The sequence below is a fragment of the Oryzias latipes genome, chromosome 17 (genome assembly GCF_053564925.1).
Source record: "Oryzias latipes strain Hd-rR chromosome 17, Olatipes_Hd-rR_3.1".
In the NCBI taxonomy this organism is placed as follows: Eukaryota; Metazoa; Chordata; class Actinopteri; order Beloniformes; family Adrianichthyidae; genus Oryzias; species Oryzias latipes.
Window position 1 is genome coordinate 6,399,906 of NC_136253.1, and position 23,693 is coordinate 6,423,598.

The 23,693-nt window shown below is 41.6% G+C and overlaps 1 protein-coding gene across 2 annotated transcripts in view; it reads left to right on the forward strand.

Moving 5' to 3' along the window:
* gnal2 (guanine nucleotide binding protein (G protein), alpha activating activity polypeptide, olfactory type 2) overlaps positions 1-23,693 on the forward strand; it is a 48,013-nt gene that overhangs the window by 1,970 nt on the left and 22,350 nt on the right. Inside the window, exons 1-5 of one of the 2 annotated variants that reach the window (XM_023964945.2) lie at positions 9,714-10,568; positions 10,817-10,889; positions 11,692-11,746; positions 11,911-12,030; positions 19,280-19,377. In XM_023964945.2, the coding sequence (XP_023820713.1) occupies positions 10,430-10,568; positions 10,817-10,889; positions 11,692-11,746; positions 11,911-12,030; positions 19,280-19,377 (485 nt within the window). In that variant the 5' untranslated portion in view covers positions 9,714-10,429. Of the gene's footprint in view, positions 1-9,713; positions 10,569-10,816; positions 10,890-11,691; positions 11,747-11,910; positions 12,031-19,279; positions 19,378-23,693 lie in introns of those variants that run through there. The other variant, XM_023964944.2, reaches the window with a different exon arrangement.

Genomic DNA, 23,693 nt, shown 5'->3' on the forward strand with positions numbered 1-23,693 from the left:
CACAGATATTCTTTTCTTCTCACATTTTTTTTGTGTGTGTGTGCAAACGAACAAAACTGAAGCGTTAAATGTCGTCTGGAAATGTTTGGCAGATCCAAAGAGCGGCCTTTGAATTCAGCTCTATTGGAAGCGCATGTATCATAGCAGTGCTAACCAACACAGATTGAGTTTTCAGGCTGCAGCAGAGCTGCAAACACCCACAGTGTTTCGCTTCATGTCTTCAACTTTGGGGGAGGGAATGGTTACAGTCAGTGCAGCTTGATGAGGAAAATGCATGTCACCACTAGCAGAATAAACCAGGACTCATTTCAGGCTTGTTGTCCCACTTGATTCCACACAGAGTGTATTTATTTAACCCTAAAAAGTGCAGAGCTTCTTCTCTCTCCATCATAAAAGGCCACCAATTTGATTTCCTGTTTACACAGTTGTTGCTAATGACACTAAAGGAAGAAACGACCCGGCCTAATGAAGCCTCACAGGGAGCCGCCATGCATTCGTTCACGAGCCAGCGCTGAAAGGATGTGGCATGTTTAACCGAGTTCGGTTTGGACGCCTCCCACCTCTCTGGAGTCCTGCTCCTTTTGGGACCCCTCTACACGAGCCCCAGACCCCTGAAGGGCTTCCTGAAGAGGCCCCCAGAGCTCTTTGCAGGTCTCCAGTGGGACTCCTGTTGCATGATGGGGAACTGAGGTGGTTTTTGTTCCTCTGCAACTGGACACCTTTCAAATAGTGTTGCGTTTCAAGACGACGTATGCCAGCCAATCTGGGTCACTTTATCAGTTTGTATTTACTGCAGGTATTCAGTTAAATAATGATAGACGCAGGTGCCACACACTCATCCACAGCCTGGCTGGAGCCCAGGCCGGACGGGATTTTTCTGCAGAACCACAGATGAAGGCTAAATGGATCTCATCACCTCACACTCATTGGATAGAAAGATAGATCTGTACGCAAAAAAAAAAAGAGACACCAAAAATGATTGAATAACAAATGTGTGATGTTTTAAAAATCAATGCAAGTTCATTCTAATCCAGGTTTTTGCAATGGGCTTTAATCTCACTTTGTAATGATTATATAACCACATTTTTTTGTTTGTATTTGCTGTTTTTTGGCATCATGAAAGCTGAAAAACGTTTTTTTTTTTAAAATGGAGATGCGTTTAGATCTGGCTTGTAAATCAGGGGTTTTATAAACAATAGAAAGAGAAGAGCCTTTTATTGTTGGGTGAAAATGCACTTTTCTTTGTCAGCATCTTTTACATTGTATCTATACTTTCAAAGCAACAAGAAACCCTTGTGTCAAACGTGTTTGGGGGGTGAAGGACGACACAACTATCCCTATAGGCTTCATTCTACAAGAACACAGGCGCAGGAACCGGAAATTCCTATGATTTCAGGGAAGGAAGTTCCCTTATTGTTTGGTCTTGTGGATCTGCCTCTGCGCTGCGATTGAGATGTTATTTGTGGCAGCGATGTCCTGAACCGGCCGTGTCACACCTTATCACCTTCACAAGCTCGATCAACAGGCTGCAGCGGCGGACAGAGAGGAGGCGGCGGCCTGTAACCTGCTGGAAGTCACCTCTGAGTGCCGTGGTGATGAATTGTTTCAGCGTTTGTTTGCTTTCGGCGCCGCTGTCCTTCACCGGCAGAACGCACGTTTTGGAAAGTCTTGCTCATCTGGACGCACACGGCGCCTGCCTCGTCTTCCTGAACTTTGCTTCTGTCTAAATGAGCTTTATCATTGGCCATTGCTGACCTTTGCCACACTGTCGGTTCCCAGTCAATGCAATCACACACAGGAGGGACCGGAGCATGCGTTGTTCTCAAATTTATGATGCAGATAGCTGGGTGGTAATTGTCTCAATACTTGGATGAGTTCCACCAAAGGGAGCTGCACTGGGTTTGAAGGACATTGGACCGGCCTCCTTCTCCATGTTTTCTCCACGTTGGTCTTTATTAAGCGCCTTTGTCCCTGCAGAGTCCTGTTCTTTGCAGCTTCACGATAAACATTTCAAGAGAGGTTAAATTTAGCTGCATAGAATCTGGATGTGGGCCTCGTTTATACAGTACATACTTCAGTTATAGTCTGGGCCAGTAAATAAGAGTTTTTTTTGTTTGTTTTTTTAAATGCGGGAGATAGCTTTTTCAAGTGTAAGTTATTTTTAGGTTTCTTTCTGTCAGTCCACTGACTGTTATTATCCACGCCCAGCCTGGAAGCCCATGTCTTGGAGTTCATTATATCAATGCATTAACAAGCAGAGCTTTCTTAGAACCCACATTGGAACGGAGAACGGGATGTTGTGTTTCCTAGAATCATTTAGAAAGGCTTTGGCACTTGTCAAAGGTGAGAATGAGCGGCGATGGTTTTCTCCCTAAAACAACTGGATGCTTTTCTGAAAAACAGAAAAAGGGGAAAAAATCTGAGAAAGAAGATTTAAAAAAAAAATCTATGAGTTATAAGTTACAAAATCTATTTTTTTGAAAAGTCCTGTTAAAATGACAAGGTCTTATTTAAGTTGTCTCTCTAAAGTTTGTCTAATTGGGTTAAGATTTGGGGAATTTCTCGGTCCGTTTTTTTTTTTGGCCTTGTTTTGCTTCAAAATAAAGTTTTGATCCTGCAGACGGTAAAGATACAAACGATTAGTTTGTTGTTTTGACGATCAGTGGGACTGAATAAACTTAAGACAGAGGAAAAATATACGCACTTTTGTGAAATATGTCTTTATACCGACACTTTTTAAAGTCCCACTCCGATCATCTTCTGATCTATTTCCAAAGCGTTCCCAGTGGTCGTTTAATTAGGATTATGCTGTTTTTAGCTAAAAAAACAAAAACTGTCATTTTCTGGGACGTAGTTTAAACGCATCCTGAGTTCATTCGAAATTCACCTCTGCTTTGTGGGCGGGACCGTTTACGCGGAGTGAGCCCACCCTTACTTCCCATCATCTGTTTACGCTCCCTCCTGCTAGCTTAAAGCCCCTCACACCCCCAACGGTGAAACAAAAATGGCAAGCGATATCGTTGGATCTTTTTCAAATTCCATTTTTTGTTAAACTTTTATCTTTATCCTCCATCATTAGAAAGATGAACATGTCAAAAACACCAAAGACAGCATTTTCATTGGAGTGGGTTTTCACAAACCAACACGTGTTCAAATAAACACGCATCAGTTATGAAGTTTTATTTTCTGTTTCTGGATGTAAGAAATGTGTCCGTTGAGTCTTTTCTGGTCTAGTCTTTTCAAGCTCTTGACCCTCCTGGCTGCAGGAGGATCAGTTTAGCATTGGAAACGTACAGTGGTGGACAAAATTGTTCAGTTAAAGAAAGAAAGTCCACAATGTTCACTGAAATGACTTGAAACCTTCAAAAGTAACAATAAATTAAAATTTATTGAAAAGTAAACAATCAAAATCAGCCATTACTTTTGAGTTGTTGATTAGCAGAATTATTAAAAAAAACAAAAAACTAATGAAATAGGGCTGGACAAAAATGATGGTACCCATAACTTAATAAACCTTTTGAGGCAATCACTGCAATGAAACGGTTTCTGTATTTGTCAATGAGCCTTCTGCACCTGTCCACGGGTATTTTGGCCCACTCCTCATGAGCAAACTGCTCCAGTTGTCTCAGGTTTGATGGGTGTCTTCTCCAAATGGCGTGTTTCAGCTCCTTCCACAGATGTTCAATGGGATTCAGATCTGGGCTCATAGAAGGCCACTTCAGAATAGTCCAGCGCTTTTCTCTGAGCCATTCTTGGGAGTTTTTTGGCTGTGTGTTTTGGATGGTTGTCCTGTTGGAAGACCCATGACCTGCAACTGAGACAAAGCTTTCTGACACTAGGCAGCACATTTCTATCCAGAATGCCTTGATAATCTGGAGATTTCATTTTACCTTGTACAACTTCAAGACACCCTGTGGCAGATGCAGCAAAGCAGCCCCAAAACAGAACTGAGCCTCCTCCATGTTTCACAGTAGGGACAGTGTTCTTTTGGTTGTATGCTTCATTTTTGAGTCTACCAACATAGAGCTGATGTGTCTCACCAAAAAGCTCCAGTTTTGTCTCATCTGTCCAAAGGACATTTTCCCAGAAGCTTTGTGGCTTGTCAACATGCATTTTTGCAAATTCCAGTCTGGCTTTTTGATGATTTCTTTTCAACAGTGGTGTCCTCCTTGGTCGTCTCCCATGAAGTCCACTCTGGCTCAAACAACCATGAATAGTGCGATCTGACACTGATGTACCTTGATCTAGGAGTTCACCTTTAATGTCTTTGGAGGTTGTTCTGGGCTCTTTGGATACAGTTCCAACTATCCGTCTCCTCAATTTGTCATTAATGTTCCTCTTCGTCCAGGGAGGTTGGCTACAGTCCCGTGGGTCTTAAACTTCTGAATAATATGTGCCACTGTCATCACAGGAACTTCAAGCTGCTTAGAGATGGTTTTATAGCCTTTACCTTTATGTTGTTTGTCCATAATTTTATTTCTAATGTCCTGGGACAATTCTCTCCTTGACTTTCTGTTGTCCATGTTCAGTGTGGTTCACACCTTTTAACCAAACAGCAACGTGACTATTTGTCTCCCTTTAAATAGGCAGACTGACTGATTATAGGTTTGAAAACAGCTGTGATGTCAATTAAAGGACAGACCTGAGTTCATCATGACCCCCTGGGCAATTAGTTCTCAGTCTTTTATGGAGGTACCATCATTTTTGTCCAGCCCTATTTCATTAGTTTGTTTTTTTAAATAATTCTGTTAATCAACAACTCAAAAGTTATAGCTGATTTTGATTGTTTAATTTTCAATAAATTTTAATTTATTGTTACTTTTGAAGGTTTCAAGTCATTTCAGTGAGCATTGTGGACTTTCTTTCTTTCTTTGACTGTGGGGTACCAACAATTTTGTCCACAACTGTATTTTTGTGACGTGTGCAGACTGCAGAATGGGATGTAGTGCAGATGGGAGTGCTCATGTCATGTGTGTTGATTGGAAATGTGACAAAAGGCTGGACAGTGCCTCTCAGAGTCCAGATTTTTTTTTTCCTCTCTAGCGTGTGAGGAAGCCTTAAAGGAGAAAAACATTGATGGAGCCTGACTGCTTTACGTGGGAATTCAATGAGGCAGTTTTTCTTTTATGTTTCTGACGTGTAAATGACTATTTGGAATGGAGAGTTGCATTATATTTTGGGGTTTCTAATCATTTTACCACATTGTTTATTTGACTGAGTTTTTGCCAAGTTATGAAGCTCAGTATTTTCTGATGAAATGATGAAAAAGAAAAAGATTCTGTGCAGTATTCTGCTTTTTAGGTAGTTTATTGGCGATCTGCTTTATTGTTGCTTTGACTATGCAACTAGTGATACAGTTGCTGAGATTTTTTCCTTGTTCAGACCGTGCGGGTAAAACAGACTTTCGGCGTTAAACTCATCAAAGTGAGCGTTCAGTAAAGTTTGTGAAGCTGGAATCAATAATAATTGCTTTTTAGTGTGGTTGAGAGATAGCCACGTGAATGTAAATATACTTCTCAGACAGTGCTTCCATAAAAGGACAATAATTTATGCAGCAAAATGTGCTGCCGGATCATTCATGGGAGCTGACAGCATCCTGAGTTTCCATGCAATGCTGTCTGTGACCGCTAGAGGGCAGTGTGGATCAGTCACTGTTTTGACCTTGCTTTTTAAGGTGCAGAGCCTGAATTCGTTCCTCTGTTAGTTTAACATTGTGGAAGTGAATGGAGTTGGCTTTCTCCTCTACATTTGAAGAGTAAAATTCTAACTTAGTTTTCTTGTTTGAAAACTCTGTGGCTCCAATTTCACTGTAATAGTTGTTTTATTTTTTACATATCTGTCTTGTGCCATAAAGTGTGCCTTTCTGTAAAGCAACCTTCACTTTTATCTTTATGAGTGCTAAGGACTTGAAGCAATCAAGCAGTTTGGTTAGGTTAGCATCAGGTTTGGCAGGTTTTATGAGAGGTTGTTTAATGAAGGTTAAGACAAAGCCTTCACAGTTGGTGTCATCTGCAAATAAAACAAAAAGTGCAATGGTGGACAATGAGAGCCTTGACAAATCCACACCTCATCATGTTACAGAGGAAGTCAGAGTACAGCAAACATCAAAACACCAACAGCGGCTCTTCTGCCTCTTTAAGCACGACTTTTACCGCCCCGTTCTCCTAGAAACTCCCGATTTCCTACACAGAGAACACTGTTTGGGGTCTGGATTGTTTGAAACATTGATGATGGTAAAAGTGAACCGCCAAACTTTAAGAGCCTGACACAAATCCTTCAGTTTCCGAGCTAAGTCTGATCTTTTTGGGAATTGGAAGGTAAACATTAAAGAGTAAATATACCATTTGAATGAGCAATTATTTATCCTGAACACATATTCTGTTTGCAGAGGTGAGGCAGTGTGCCTGACAGGTGTGTTACCTGTGGCAAACATCACTGTTGGACTGTGTGTTCACTTTGAAATTTCACACAAAGCAAAGAGAAGACAATTTGGGGTTTTCAGATTACCTAAGACGCGGTTCAAAACCCTTTTTCTTTTGGACTTTGGCCGCTCCTGCGAGGTGAAATCTATGGCGCTGATCTTACATCATTGCTGTGAGACAGCACAATCACGCTATGGGTGCATCCCGCCACCAAAGCTCGTTGCTGATATCTGGGTTATGTTGATTCATCAAACAGGAGAAAAGAGCCAGAAGACGCTGCTGTGAGGTGGAGTGGGTAACCTGACTTCCTGACCCGTTTTAGCGCTTTAGACAAAACTGAAGCTGTTTATCTCTCGCAGTTATAACTGGCCAAAACACGGAGTCCAATCGACTCAAATATTTTTCTGCTATCGCGGTTCTTCCCTTGAATTAATCCCAGAAATCTTTAAAGAACGGATGGACCCCCCTCCCCCCCAGAAAAAGATGCTCTGATAATTTACTATAAAAACAAAATGCTGACATGAACATCATGTTGAAGCATAATGCATCAGATCATACAAATAAGTTGTTCTGCATTTGCTAAAAACTGATCCACAACCAAAACATAAGGAAGAGATTAGAAACATTTTAACGTAAAATAACTGTGTTTCCTCTGCATTTCTTTTATGTTTACAACATTGACTTTTGGATCAACGGTGTCTTTTATTCTTAAAAAAGTGGGTTTTCTAAATAAACAATCTGGCTTCCATCATTTGCATCCATCAGACCGTAGAAAGTTTGTTTCGTTGTTGTTTCTGGGACGTCACGTTTTATGATACTTTAGCACATAAAATATTTTTTTTTAAAAAGTGGGTTTTAGAGAAGAATAAATAAAAAGAGGATTTAAACACAATCAATAGAAAAACAGAATCTAAACAATCAATCACAGTAAAGTCACTTGTAAAGGCTTACATAATTTATTGCTTCCAAGAAAACTGTTGATGTGTGTAGCAGCTGTACCAGCATGACACTGGCTGTATCTTTATGAATCTGTAGTAAAATCCTTAATTTGACAAAGTTCAAAGGAGGTGATTCTTCCTCCTATTGATCATTTTTTTATGGCTAACTCTATTTTAAATCCTTGAGTGAGGGATTTTACTGCAAAACAGACACACACGATAAAGTGACCTGTTGAATGGTGGCAGCAGAGAGAAAAGTAAATAATGTCTGCTTCACAATCCATAAAATATAACGTTTTCTTTAGTAAGATCTATAAAGCCCAACATTTCCTCAAACTGAAGTGACTTTGTTCCTACTTCATTATTTTTATGGTACCTTGCAGTTTGTATTGTAAGTGTTTACTCTCCAAGCATTTCCTTTTGAATGAGTTTATCTGGTTTACTCACACGCACTCGTCATGGGTGCATTTTGTAAAAGTAGATCATAATATTTTTAACATTTATGAAAGAAATGTACACAGACTCAGCAGATATGCATACATTTTTTATTGGAAACATTTCATTAGAGATCCTCAACAGAAAACACTGGAAACCCCCACGATGCTTCAGCGCAAAGAAAATCTTCTATTATTCTGATGAAATACGGTGTGGAGCATTGAAAGTGTGCGTTTCCTGTTACAGTCATGAGAACATATTGCACTTTTTATTGAAACATTAACTGTTATATTTGATGATGAATCTGCTACTTGGAGGTATATCAAGTACAGTATAGACCACGTACAGGTCGTGTAGGAAGTATACCAACTGAATACTTCTTCAGGCTAAACTTGAACATTTTAAATGTAAAAAAGTACACTTCCAAGTAGCTAGAGTACTGGCTAATGTAGCTAAACCAAACGCTCCAGGAGGTGTTTTAAAACTACAATACAGTTGAGGTCAAACAAGCTAAAATTGGGATCTAATACCATGTTTTGAAATATGAGATTCTGCCGAAAATGTACATTTTGAGTGATTTCAATGGTCAAACCAAACATTTCCTCACTACACAATGTCAAATTTGACTTATGGATTTTGGTTTTAGCTCTCCTCTTAGCAAAAGTAGTCATTGTATGCATACTATATAAGTATTCTTGGTATATCCTCCAGTAATGCGGGTTTGTCCTCTGTAGAGGACATTTCTAAACCTGAATTTCCCCCAAACGATGCATACTACTGAATTAACTTCTTTGGTTTCTACAGGGGACAGTTGGGGCTTTTCAGTGATATGAAATGTGAAGGGGTGGGCTCTAGGAATTGTAGTTTTTGGAGGATTAAAAAAAATTGGCAAGACATTTTTACTATTTTCTGGTAGCCAGGAAGCTTGACAGAAAATGAGGCAAAATACCTAAAGTTTACTCTTTATGTACCGATCTTTATATTACAAGTTTAAAATGTTCCAGTTTAGTTTGATAAAGTATTTCGTTAGTATACTTTCTATACTATACTATACGTTTAGTGTACTTGATACACTTATAATCAATTATACTCATTAAAATGAACTTCAAGTGTACTACTTTTACTAAGGGTTTCTTGGATAATCAAGGCATTCAGGTGGCAGTTACCCTTAGCAAAAAGTACTCTATTTAAGTGTACTACAAGAATACTAGGTCTATGCTAAAGGTGAGGCGGCAAACTTAAAGTTTACTTTTTATATACTGTCTATACATTGTAAGCTTAAAATGTTTCAATTTAGTCGAAAGGAGTTTTCAGTTAGGGTACTTTCTACACTATACATACATGGTTTATACTGGATATACTTATACTCAAGTATACTTTATAGAATAAACTTCAAGTGTACTACTTTTTGCTAACGGTCTCTTGGATAAAGAATGCCACTGGGTGGCAGTTACCCTTAGCAAAAAGTTCTCTATTTTGGTGTACTACAAGTATATTAGGTCCTTGCTAAGTACTACTTATTCTATATCAAAAGTGAGGCAGTTTACTTTTTGTAAAATGGTCCAATTTAGTCTGAAGAAGTATTCAGGTGGTATACTTCCTACACAACATGTACGTGGTCTATAGTGTACTTGACTGACTTATATTCAAGTATATTTAATAAAATAAACTTCAAGTGTACTACTTTTTGCTAAACTAATTAAATGTCAAACTTAGAAATTGTTTGACTTATTCATCTTTTTGTGCCTTAAAACGTTCAAACAACAAGTCAGTGAGAAAATGTACGCCAGCAAACACTTGTCAAAGCAGTCATGTCGTAGTTTGTGTGTTTGTGTTGTACTTTGTTGAATGATCCCATCATGGCAGCGTGTTGCCAGATCAGAATGAAATAACCCGAGCAGAAACCCGCCGCACACCCGGATGGAGGAACTGGGTTGCCAGGTTGGGTCAGGGCCATCTCACAGACCGGAGAGCCAACAAGTAGAGACCCAGCCCCTCTCATAGCAAAGTAGCACAGAGGCGTCCGAGCTTCAACTCCCCTGCCGTTTAGTTGGATAACAGAGTAGCGGAGGAGCAAATGAAGAATGGCTTCTCTCGGTTAAGCTGTAAAATGGTGTTTGAGCGCGGGTTGTTAACGTTACAGTTTAACGCGGGTTTGTTTTCCACCTCCACGGTCCACGGCTACTTCCTGGTGCCACAGAGAGAGGCAGTGCTGAGTTAAAGAGACAGAAATTCAGAAAGAGAAAATACGGAGAGAGGAGAGGGGCCGTTGACTGGATTCCCAGAAATTGACCCCCCCCTCTCTCTTCTTATTTATCGTTATCTTTATTTTTTGTTTTGTTCTAAAGCGGGTTTTTCTCGTCGAGGCGAGCGGTGGTTCGTCGCTGGCTCGGATGACGGTCGGCTGCGGCTAAAGCGGAATTGTAACGGGGAGCATATTCCTCCCTCCGACGGAGAAGCCTCGAAGAGATTTTTTTCCCCCCTCCCTCTTTATTTTACAGTAGACTCATTTTGTTGTTATTTTTAATCGCAGTATCATCCCGGGTGCGCCCCCCCCCTCCTGTCTTTTTTTTTTTTTTTAAAGAAGAAGAATATTTCTTACGATCCCACAAGGAAGGGTTAGGGCGACGGAAGATGGGTTGTTTGGGCAACAGCAAGACCGAGGATCAACGCATCGACGAAAAGCAGCAACGAGAAGCTAATAAGAAGATAGAGAAACAGTTGCAGAAGGAGAGACAAGCCTATAAAGCCACACACAGGCTCCTCTTACTGGGTAAGGCTGGGATCTGGGTGACGGCTATCCGACATGTAAGCTAGCCGTCATCCCGAACACGTAGCCCCGTTTGACAGCGCTGGCAATAATATGTCATGGGGGTGGATATCGATGGAAGCGAGGCTCCGGAGTCTAAAATTAACCGCTTTTAATCCCCCCCTCCCCCGAAAACCTCCGGGGCTTCGGTTGTGTGAGCCGCGGGGACATCGTCGAGGCCGTTTGCTGATGCTTCTTGTGTGTTTTCGAAGGTGCGGGAGAGTCCGGAAAAAGCACCATTGTGAAGCAGATGAAGATCCTACACGTCAACGGCTTCAACGCTGAGTGAGTGCTCTTCCCTTCTTCGCTAAACCAGAAAGCGACACAGTTTCTTGTTTTATTGTTCGTGTGATTTGAACAGATCCGCGCTCGCGGGGCTACGGCGCGAGCGGGCTTCGCTCAGGCACCGCAGCGCCTGCTGGGCCTCCTGCATCGAAGCTAACGCCGCTTTTTTGCTCCCCGCGAGCGCCGATCAGACAGACTGGGGTGGCGGTGGTAGGGGATGGGAGGGGGGGGGGGGGGTCTTGGTGTCTCACCGACGGGGGACGTTTCAGTTTCCGGTTTGGGGCTCGAACAGTTGTGGTCGAGGCCTGTCGATGTGATCTGCTTTTGCTGCAAGGCCTTGCAGGGAGAAACCCGTTTGAAACGGGCCTACAACATGACAGTCTGAAGATCACGCGCGCGCCTCTGGGCTCGCGCCGAACTCGGGGGTGGGGGTGGGGGGGGGGGTGTCTTCCTCAGACTGCATACCTGAGAGCTGTAAATGTAAAGGTTTTGGATCCAGGAGAACACCTGGAAAGCAGGCCACATGCGTGATTCTGCGGGTTTGCTGGCGGGGCTGTACCTGCACTAAAGGCACACAAAAGCCACACAGCTACCAAATAACCATCAAATTTGGAAGTATTTGCCACAGAGTTTAACCAAACTGTGCTTCTGATACCAGGAGCCCAGATCTGTCATTTCAGTGTCTGTTTTGCTTCTCTAAAAAATTAAATTTGGACATTAAATCACGTCTTTCTTAGCTTCTTTGCCATTGATGTGTTGCCATTAGCTTTTGTAACGGCTTCTTGTGTTGTGCTCCATACAGAGAAAAGAAACAGAAAGTCCAGGACATTCGGAAAAACGTCAAGGATGCCATAGTGGTGAGTTTCACCTGTGTCCACCTGATCTCAGTTACTCTGTTGTTACACTCAATCTCATTGAAATCCCATTTGACTGATTATAATACAGGCTTACAATAATCGTGTTCCTCTGTTCATCCTGATTAATGCCTGTCATTTTTTTTTCTCCTTCTTCTGATTTGTAGACAATTGTGTCTGCGATGAGCACTTTAATACCCCCAGTCCCGCTAGCCAATCCAGAGAACCAGTTCAGAATTGAATACATCAAAAGCATAGCACCACTCTCAGACTTCGACTACCCACAGGTAAGACGTTTCAGCCTCTTGTCATTGTTTCTCAGACACGTGCGTGTTTTCCAAGGCTAATAGGCTTTTCCACGGAATGATTGGCATTCAGTGGAAGCAGCTTCCTGTTTTAGCTCTGTAGCTTCTGGGATAATGTTTCAGAATTAGCTTTTCTTTTTACTTTTAGCTGTAATTTATTGTTGTTTTTTTGGTGTGTTTCCTGTCATCAGTTGTTGGAATCTATTGTTTCCTATAAAAAAGCATAAGGAATGATGAAGTTTTGCGTCGGTATCTCTGCGTGAAGGCTGGACTTCCTGCTGATGCTGCTGCTTGTCACTGTATGTGGATTTAAATGGCAGCTGAAGCACATGCGGCTCCTTTCAGTGTGTGATCAACCATTCAATAGCATGGGGTCATGTGTTGGAAATGTAGATAATGTTTTACATAACTCTGAGACCTTCCTGGTTTGACCCTGGCCGGGCCGCAGCACAAAGCAGAAATGACAGATTGACGCTGAGATGCGGATGAATTGATGGAGGCTCCAGCGTTGGTTTTTTTGTGAGGCGTTTGACCAAATCCAGTACCTGGACGGCGCTTTTAGACTAAATCATAAAGCTGAGCTGCAGTTTAATGAAACAAAAAAAACGACAGGAACATAATTGTTTATATTCAGTTTGAAGCAATTGTGATGCCATGAGGGAATTTATGGTTTTACAACAATGTCCAAAAATATTGGCTCCTGTGTGTCCTAAACCAACCCGTTTCCACACTTCCATTTAATATTGTTTAGTCCCACCTTCCCCTCTCAGTGACATCTTTTCCTGTTTAATCCTAATAGTAACCATTAGAACCAGCCGAGTGTGTATTTCCTGACGGAGCTGTTGCAGGCTGTGCTGCTGCAAATGTTCTTTTTCTTTTTTTTTGCTGTGAGAGGGCCAGGGCCACGGGGAGAGTCGGTGTTGAGTTCCCAGGCTCCACCAGGCTAAAGGGAACAACATGGCTCTGTCCCGAGCATCTGTGCTTGTCATCAGTCTCAGGCTTCACTTGTGCCATCAGTGTCACCACTACATTGTCATTTAGTGCTACCAGGATTGATATCCAATACGTCAGCGCAGAGACTCCGCCGACCGCTAACCTGCAGCTCTCATCCTGTGGTTTGCAAATATCAAAGTATATTTTTGTCTGGAAAATTCTGAATGGATGATGTCATGATTTGTGATAAGATAGTAATGGACGGAAAGAAGTGGAGGACAATCTTTCACTCTTTTCTATGTTAGTATAAAGCGTTGGAAAGGAATTGGCATTTACCAAAATCCTAGTTTGTGCAGAACGTAGACGGTTTCCCTTATTGTCTGTTAATCTGCTTATTATCCCCAAAAGTCAGCAGCAGGTTCCCAAAGCCTGAGGTGGCTTTATTAGTATTTATTCCAAACAAAAGTTTAGTTAATGTAGAAAATAAAATAAAAGTAGTAAGTGTGTTGTTTTTTTTGCCAAAGGTTTCACACATTCGACTATTGATTAGACAGCGTTTCTGAATGGGAATTTTTTGATAACCCAGTCATCGATTCTTCCTGTTAAAGTTCATATTAATAAACCTTTTTAATGTAGCCGTTGTTCAGTTTAAAGATCCACTCCGATCATCTTTTTATCTATTTTCAAAGTGTTCTTAGTCCTCTTTTAACTATGATTATGCCATTTTTAGCCAAAATCAAAAAACCTGTCGTATAGTTTCCCTTCATCAGAAATTCACCTTTGCGTTGTGGGCTAACTGTCTGTGCAGAGTAAACACGCCCCCCACTTCCCGTCATTCATCTGTTTAGCCTCTCTCCAGCTAGCTTACAGCCCCTCGCACTTCCATCCTAATACTACTGCTACAACACAAGCTAACCGGGTGTACAGCTTTGACCCAAAGGAGAAAAATGAAGATGGACGTGGGTCCCCAGCCCGGAGGAAATACAGGCCTGTTCTCAGGAAGGGCATCCGGTGTAAATGTCTCTGCCACACCTCCTGCTGTGGTGATCCCTGATGTGCCGAAAGGATCTATTTGTCTGTAAGTGGATGCATCAGAATGGAGCGCAGCAGGGAGCTTGTTGTACGCCCAGCGGACAACAAGTTGCATTTACAAGTTGTCACCCAGTTACATTTACGTCACAACTACAATCCTTTTCCAACGACCTTTTGTTCGTCTGCTCCTGATTCAGTTTTTTTTTCCCCCCGGAAAACATGCCGTTTGAAAAAGATTGTAACAGTGATGCAGCTGCAGAGTCGGAGGGCCACAGTCTCCCTGCTCTGCTCTATTCTGATGCATTCACCTGCAGACAAATGGATCCATGAACTGGACGGCTGGACAGCTACGATATTGGTCAACATTTTTTTCTGCACGGGTAACGTTAGGTTGGGGGTGTGAGGGGCTGTGAGCAAGTGGGAGAACAGATAAACAAATGGACGGAAATGACGGAAAGCTTACAGTCCCGCCCACAACTCCGCCGCTCTGTAGAAACTATGTCCTAGAAAAGGACGCAGGTTTTTTTGATTTTTGTCTAGAAAACAGCATCATCATCATTAAAAGGCCTCTGGGAATGCTAGAAATGCATCAAAAGATGATTGAAGTGGGACCTTTACAACATTTGAAAGCTAAGAGGAAACTGGTTAAAGCTGATCGATTCATTCGGAGTATAAAAATGAAAAGGCAAATCTTTGGATGGTTTATTTCATGATTACACGTTCTTAAAAAGGTTGAGGAAAGCTTTAGACCAGGGGTCACCAACCCTGTGCCCGCGGGCGCCAGTGCGCCCGCGAGCACCCCTTGTGGCGCCCGCAGGGAATGCACCAAAAAAAAAATCTTTTTTTTTTTTTTTTATTGAAGCAAATATTCAACAAACAACCACGGCATGTCTGTCAATGACAACAATATCAATTCTGAGATAAAGGTAGACAAAGAAAACCCAAATATGTAAACAAATATAACTTAAAAAATAATCACTAAGAGTAAGGGTCTATTACAAAAGTTTAAATAGATCAAATAAATTACACAATTTCTGGACATTCTTATGATTCATGTAATGTAAAGATTTTGAGAATAGGTTGAGGTGGTTGAGTAATCTATTAATGTGAGGATTAATATTCCTGTCTGTTTTTATTTACATTTATGTTTAAAAAGTTAAAATTAAGTTAAAGTTCTAAAGGTTTAAAAGTTTAGCTTTAGTGTGTTCAATAAATATTTATCTTGTTCGGCTGCAACCTAAAGTCTGTTTTGAAATTAGGCTCCCTCTGCAACTGAGTTTGACCCCCCCTGTAATACGAGTCTAGAAAATTCATGCATGTTTTTGTGTGTAAAATGAGCAAATAAAAATAGGGCACACAAAAGGAAGTCCTCAAATTGTGTTGTTTTTTTTTGGGGGGGGGGGGGGGGGGGGGGCTAGGAGGTTTTTAGTGGCGCCCTTCATACCACTTGGTGCCCATGAAATAGCCCTCGGTCTCAAAAAGGTTGGTGAACCCTGCTTTAGACTGTCGTGCTGAGATCTGATGTTCTGTTGGGGTTTCTGTACATTGCAGAAACATTTCCTGTACCGTAGCTCACGAACGAGTCGAGCCACGGAACAGAAAGCGCCGATGCAAACGGTCATCTATGCAAATGGAAACAAATAGCTCCGCTGTAACAGCATTAGTCACTCGACAGTGTCTGTCAACTCAGGTGAAGCAAATTTAAATGAGCACAATGTTGCTTTTCTCTTTTATGTTGACTTCATCCTATAGTCAGCAGGTCTGCTGAAGCTGGCGTGTGACTGTTGGTGAAGCGTGTGCGTGTCAGGAAAGAGTCCACCAAACCCTCTGAAGCTCTTCCCGTTGAAATCTCACCACGTGGTTGAACTTTGTCAGTCAGTTTATAACATTATTTAGCTCCGTCCGCTGCAAGTTTACGTGAGAATCTATTTTTAACGCTTTCTTGAAGAGCTGAGGTCTTTTGCCGGGCCAACTTGTTGATCATTTCAAACCTTTGCAGCAGTCGTTTGCTGTTACGTTGTTTGTGCTTTCCTTGTGTGGAACATTTGGAGTCTTAGATACTTGTTTTCCTTGAACCGATCACTTGAGGATCCTTGACGCCTGGCGTGGCGGGGCTGGCACGAGGGGCCAAGCCATATTTGGATCCACGTCATGAAAGATGGGAGACTTTTGAACGCTCTCCCTGGAGCTTTCTGCACCGTTTTAACGTTGGATTAGTGTGTGCTTCTTAACTAAATAACTGGTGAACGTCCAGTCTCCTTGTAGCAGGCGACTCACGCCTCACACTGACACACTTTTCAAGTTTGAGGCCGTGGTGGCAGTTTGCTGAGCGGTTGTTTAGCGGTGCTTGTTTGCTTTGTATGGAGGTTTTTGAAGCCATTGCAGGGGGTTTTCAGTCCAAAGGTCTTCATAAAACATGATGCAAAGGAAGATGTTAGCCATTTGCTGAATTGTGTAGGATGAAGGCTTTTAAAGATATTGGATTCGACTGAAATTGAACCACAAGTGATGAAACTAAAGCAGAGTTTTAGCGGGGGATGTAAATTAGGGTGAAATGCAACAAGAACACACAGGAGAGTTAAAAACAAACAAACAAACAAACAAACAGAAAAAGTTGCATTAAAGCAATTTACCTCCTGGTCTGTTTCTGTGATATCAGTTCCTCTTTAGGGCAGTGCAACACACACTGCGTTCATTCAAAGGCCCAGTGTCACACGCCTCTATGGAAAAGAGCCTTGAGGATTGCTCCCCCCCATCCAGCTCTCTTCTCCTTCTGCCCTCTGCTCCTCATCCTCACTGTGTCGGGCCCCCGCCTTCCAAGTCGGGCCTTTCTTTAGGATCTCCAACGTCAGCCTCTTTGACAATCTACCAGACTTTCTCAACTGTTGGCAAAACCAGTCTTATCGTTGATGCTGAGGCTGGTATTTGTTGACATGGGAGGTTTTGAAGCCGAAGTGCAACTGAACTATGGGGAAGAAAGCAAATATGGCCCCATTTCAAACTTGATCCAGCGTTTGGGACAGGAATGCTTGACTGCAGTAAACCAAACTGTGCTTGTTTAAAGGCTAGTGTTCTTTTGTGGACTATTTCATATGATGCTGTTTATACTTTACCGGATCTATCCTTAAAGTAAATGTGTTTGTTTAAAAAAATAAAAATATAAAAGGGTAGAGAACTTGTTCTATTGTCCTCTCCTCGTGGGACTTGATTAGTAGATTTTCTTCCGTGTTTAACTTGATCACCGAATCTGCTGAGAGGAGATCTCCCGGAGCACGTGATCATTTATCAGGCTCCGTCTTCCTCTGGTCTGGGGCTGCTTTCCCCCTCCGCTCCCCGGCCGGAGTGCAGAGCCCGGGCTGAGTGCAGAGAGTCATGTGGTGGTGCCAGGGCAGAGGAGGAGCCGGTCTGAAAGACGTTCACGGGAGGCAGCCAGGGATGTTGGCCCAAACCGTTTTTTAAAGCACACAGAAAGTCCTTGGAAACGTCTTTCAGTCATCGATGATGGGGCTTTTTCTCATAATCCTCTTCTATGTGGAGAAACAGGAAGTCCAGTGAGACGCTACAGCAGCATTTAGCCTCATGGAGCATCACACTTGTGAAGGGATGTTACACCGCTTGACTGTTTGAGCGATGAAATAAACTGCAAATTTGCTTTTCTATGATCTAAATTCAGTTAATGTCATCGCTGTCCCTCACACTTCATAGAGGGACATTGCCAGTAAGTTTGGGACTTGTAGTAAAAAGTCCTCACCAGGATTTTGATCAAAATTTCACCAAGTTGTCCCCCACTTTTCTTTTATCTGATAGTTCGCTGCATCTGGTTTGTCCCCACTAGGCAACACTAGTGGGGCAGTTTTAGCTTGAAATAATTTTTTCACAGGCTTTTATTTTTGTACAAGTAAAACTTCTTCTGCTCCTCTGCATAAGGGCAAGTTGTTTATTATATCCGTTTTACTTGATGAGAAACTCTTAGATCCGAATTCCTTACTACTCACTACATTGTGCACTGTATAGTGCGTTCGCCATTTTGTACACCTGTCTGAATCTACAATTCCAAAAAGAAATTTCTAGAAATTTCCCAGAAGTCACCGCAAAAAACCTCTGTGCAATTATGCTAGATTGGTGAATAAAATTCATTTTATTTTATTTTTTCATACCATCTTAATTTTCATCATCAGAACAAAGTGGATTCATAAATAGTCTTTATAAACTGTCACATTTATTAGTTTTATAATTCAGGAAATCTGTGACATCATATTTTCCATTAAAAAAACTAAACTGGGTAAGCATGCTGTCTGAATTGCTTTTAAAATCGAAGGCACTAGAAAGTCTCGCACGCTATAGTTTTTAGTATTTAGGCAGTAGAGAGGGAATTCGGACATGGCTGAAATAATCAAAAATGGATTAAGAGTTTGCTTGTATAAAAGTGTTGTGGACATGTTCGTGTGTGTACATATGGACAAACGGTTGGTGTTATGCATACATCATCTGCATAAAAACGACAGCTTATACCTTTTTTCCTGGTACTACAATGTATTTGATCCTTTACCTTCGATGCAGGTCTGTAGAAAACGGTTTCTGAAATACAGGAGCAGTTGCAGAAGTGACATTTAAATAGGAATATTTAATAACAACCTAATATCTGAGCAGTTCATACTTGACATCAAGCAGTGTCTCCAGGAAGCCCCATGGCCTTGATAGCAGAGGGTAACATGTCATGGACCCAAAAAGACCTTGATGTTGTGAGGTTTCCACACTTTCAGTTTAAACAAACACTTTAATTATGGAATTGCATTATATTTCCAGTTAAATTCCAGTGAGGATCGTCACTATTGACTGCTTTGTGACGCAACAGCGTCCGGTCTGTCATGTATATGAATAAGAGAAGATTGAGTTACCTGTTTTGGAAAAAGAAACTTCAGAGGAAGTTTGCTTCGTCTTGGTTTGTGCGTTTGGTTGTTTCAGTCGCTTTCTGTGTCTCCGCTGCAGTTTACACAAGTTTCCCACTGTATAAAATAATTCTGTTATCACCTGAGGGTTCTTACTGCCATGCTTGATGGCATTTCTTGAGTATTCTTTCTCTTACGGCAGTATTTTTTTTTAAAATGAAGTTAAAAGGATCTTGTTTGATGCTTTTCATTTGGATGCTCCTCTAAAAACACTTGTCATTTTCAACCATAGAGTTTGTTGCAATCGTGCTTTTGAATTTTCCTTAAATAAAATAATTGGCATTAATATTTTCTTCTGCTTTTTTGTCTTTTTCCAGGAGTTCTTCGACCACGCAAAGAAGTTATGGGACGATGAAGGAGTTAAAGCTTGCTTCGAGAGGTCCAATGAATACCAGCTCATTGATTGCGCACAATAGTGAGTTCAAAAGTATTTCTTTGTCTCTTCCATCCCCCATAGCTGGCTAATGCAGTTGTTTGAACAGCTATGTAGGATCCAGAAATCTGGGTAACTGCTATATATTTTCAGCTCGGCCTCCTAACTACACGTCCTTGCTCCGTTTGTCCTCTTTGCGTCCCGTTGGCGCTAAAAGCTGAGCGCTCTCTTTTTTTGTCAGGCCATATATGTATGTGGTTAAGATATATTTACACTGGGTGTGGCAGTTCAAGCCATGGTTTTAGTTGTTCTTCGGAAATATCATTTCTCCTGTTTGTCTGCTTGACATTTCCCCATGACGATATGCAAAGCGGGCTCTGGCCCGTATTAAAATCCAGCTCTGTGGAGGGATTGTACCGATGCAAAACCGGTCCGGAAGCTCTGCCGTAGTTTGGGTAAATGATAATTCTTTGGTGGCGGCGTCTTTTTGAACGTTTCGTTAGCATTTTACCTCAAGAAAACCATTTATCGAGCTAAACTCATGTGATAGCCATCATGTGGGAAGGTTGCAGCTTTTGATGGAGGTTTTTGCTGCACCTTGGACCCAGAGTCGGGTCCTTCTGTTAAAATGAAGTTTGGATATGCAAAGGGAGTTGCTGGTTTCAGCGTGCTCCTTCTGCTTCCCCTCTGAGCTCACATGTAAACACGCGGATGTACATATGGAGAGTGCAGCCCCCTGCAAACCCCAAACTTTGACTCCTCGTGTCTCTGATGATGTCAACGGCGAACCTTATCAGCAACAAGAGATACCGACTAATCGCTGGCCAATTTGTGAGCTAGTGTTTTATAGATGGAGCATTAAAAAAATCACCGTGGAGCCTCCCCTGGTTGTGGCGCTCTAAGCAGCGGCTGTAAAAAGTGGAGAGAAAGTCAGGTGATGGCTGAGAAGTCACATGAATCTGTAAGGTGGAGCTGACACAATCCTCTGCCTATGTTTGTTTTTAGCTGTTCACTGTGCATTATTAAAGTTATTAAGATTTTCTCATTTACTGAGCTTTGCAGTAGGATAATGACATTTAATTTAGTGGCATCATAAACATTTTTTTTTACAACTTCCTGGTTACAAATGTTAATGCAGCTGCCTTCTATATGTAGAATTCTGGAAGAGGATTCAATATTATGACATGATATTATGAAATCACTATTATCAGTGCTTCAGCAGCTAGCTGATAATAAAGTTGTCCTGTGACATGAGTAAACATTAACATTGTAAAATGAAGACAATGAAAAGCATGGAGTATTTCAATGGAGTAGTAAGGGTTCAAAGGTGAGTTCCCTGCTGGGTTTTGAACTAAGCTGCTTTTGGCTTTCAATAGTTCAAGTTGGACCTCCACTTTTTTTAAAGGATATTTTATAATTCATTTTTAATGAATTGTCTTTTTTTGCTATTTAGTTTGTTGATCTGGTATCCAGTTGTTGATATTCGCTGCATGCATCATGATCGGGCAAAGATGCTGATGATAAGCTTTAACAATATAAATTTTAGAATTTTCTAAACAAAAAAAACATTTGTAACCTGAATCTTTGTTTAGGATAGAACATTTTAAGCCAGTGGGGGGAAAACAAATCTTATTCCTCAGCTTTCTAAGAAACTAAGCTGAAATATTGGACAGGCTCAAACAGCTTTTCATTACTGTTGCACCCGAGTTACAGACCCACTTTGAGGAAAATGTGGTTTTTAACATGTTCTTGTAGCATTTTTTTAAATGATGGAGGACATTTGTAAAAAGAATTAAGCTTTAAATTGCATCTGTGATTTTTTTATTTTTTTATTTTTTTAATTCAAGCTGTTTTAATTAGCAAAAAATGCTGTTTGGTAAAGATCTTACTTGTGACGTAGAAAATACGCTGGGCGGGCAGATAAATGGATCCATGAACGTCTTGTTTTCCTCGTTTAGTTGGAATCTGGATCTAAACTGTATGGCTAGATAGCTCTGATATTGCTCACCATTTTAGTCGCCCCACTAATGTTAGGTTGGGGGCTTTGAGGGGCTGTAAGCTAGCAGTAAAGTGCGTAAACGGATAGCTCAGGTAGTTATGGGTGACGGGAAGAGGGGGAGCGGGGTTGCTTTGCACGAACAGGCTCGTCCACAACTCAGAGTGAATTTCCAATGAACTCCTGCCGCTCTACAGAAACTATGTCCTAGAAAACGACACAGGTTTGCCTGAAAGGAGCGTAATCTTGAGTAAAAGATGACGGAGAAACCTTTGATGATCGGAGTGGGACTTAAAGGAATACTTAAACTGGTCTGGGTTGTTTAAATAGCAGTTGTTAATTTCTCGCCAGAAGACGACTGTAAAAAACAAAACAAAATCTGAAATCTTGGATGGGAAATGAGTGGTCGTCTTGCTGATGCACCTGCAGGGGTTTAAAGGGTTCAGACTGAAACCCGGGAGAGTCAGACTGTGGCCGGTCTCTCACTTCCCCTCTCGACTTTAACCTGCGAGTGAACCGTGTGGATGGAGGGCATTCGCAGCTCCTCTGTTCTACCTGGCAGCAGACCTGTCTGTGTGTCAGTGACCACACACACACAGACGTATTGTTGTTATGACCAATCACCTACACTAACCGAAAACAGACAGCTTCAGCTGCCGACTGGGTTAGAGGTAAACGCAGTTTGTCATGCTGGACAGGAGCTTTGTTAAAACACGCATGTTTTGAACGGGCAGCCTCTGTGTTTTCTTAGCTGGAGTTTCTTTCTTGTGTCTTCCTGTCGGAGTTGCGCGTGGTTTCATTTTGTTTCTCTGTTTCCTTCATGCTGTCCCTCTGCTGTTGGATGCCTTCCATTCTGTGGCTCCGCACGCTGCTTTTTAGGATTGTGAATGTAAATCTTTTCAGTTACGTAGCAAATTAAGAGGAAGATCAGTTGAGGTGTACACGTTGAACAGATGGACAGCCGTTGTGTTGTATGCTAACAAGGACGTGTCCTTATAAAACCACAAAAGCTGAACACACAAGAAAACGTGTTAAATAGTTAAATGCACGTTGCTCTTAACTGTGGTGGAATCAAATGATATACCTCTGCCATTTGGTCTGGGTTGTCCTTCACAGACCTTGCTCCACTGCAGATATTTTTCCAGCAGGCCTAATGCCGCCTGGCCCATTGGAGAGAGGCACAGGAAATAAGTTCCGGCCAATGGCGAGAGCTTGTTATGCCAAAGAGCATGTTCATATCGATGCTTTTGGAATCCTGTCACCCATTGATCTGCCCTCTGCATTGCACATTTATACGTTTTAAGAGCACAGATATGTGTCTGTCAGTTGATTGATTTATAAGCTATTTTCAGCTGTGGCAGGCTCGTTCCATCGCAATGCCTTGGATGTGTCAACGGCAAAATCAAACACTTCTTCACACGCATAATCCGAGCTCCCGGGATTGGTCCATGGAATTTCCCTCATGGAAGTATGCTCATGAAGCTATGGCTGGGATGCCAGCAGCAGAGTGGACCACAGCAAAGCTGTTGATGGAGTTGGGCAGGATTGCACACAGCTGAGGGTTATTCCTTCACTCCCCATGAGGCCTAGGAAGGAAACGGAGAGGATTTTCAGTCAGACAGTCTTAGACAGAGACCTGACTCAAATGCTGTGGTGTTGTTTTTGAAACATTATTTAATTTTTTGTGTGAAAACTTCATAATTAGAATTTTTCACATCTCCATACATTTGCTCCAAAATATTTTATTTGTTTAACCAAATCTAATTGTAGGTCTTACATTTTGTTCATTTTTCCTTAGTAGGAAGAATATTATTTTGATAAATATTGACTAGTTTTACTCAAATTTCCCAAAATAGGCAAATAGATGGGACTAGCAAACTGTTGTCATCATCATCAATCAAAGGAGACGTCGGCGTCTTCTTCAGGCCGTGGAGCGGCGAGCTCCTTACACGTGGGAGGGGCTACTGATAAAGCCATTGTGGGAAATGGTGGTTGGTGATTTTGGATCCAACAATTCCACATGACACGCTCAACTTTTGATGATCTGTGTGACGCTGTGGGACCTGCGCCCGCTGTGCAGCGCCCAAGGCCGCCAGTTCCTACCAAGAAGCTCATCGCCATCCGGTTGTTGGTCATGTGACTCATTTAATTCCAAAAAAGTGTTTCCATTGCAGTTTTGGGAAATATGTCAATTTGATACGCCTTTAAAAACCACCTCCTTCAAGCGCAAAAACTTTTTTCAATAAATGTGTTTTTTTTCTTAATTGTGTTTCCATTAGGCAAATTTATTATCGCAAATCCAGCTTTTTTAAAATCATTTTTGAGTACCGCCAATATTTCTGTTGTCATTTAGGATGGCTAT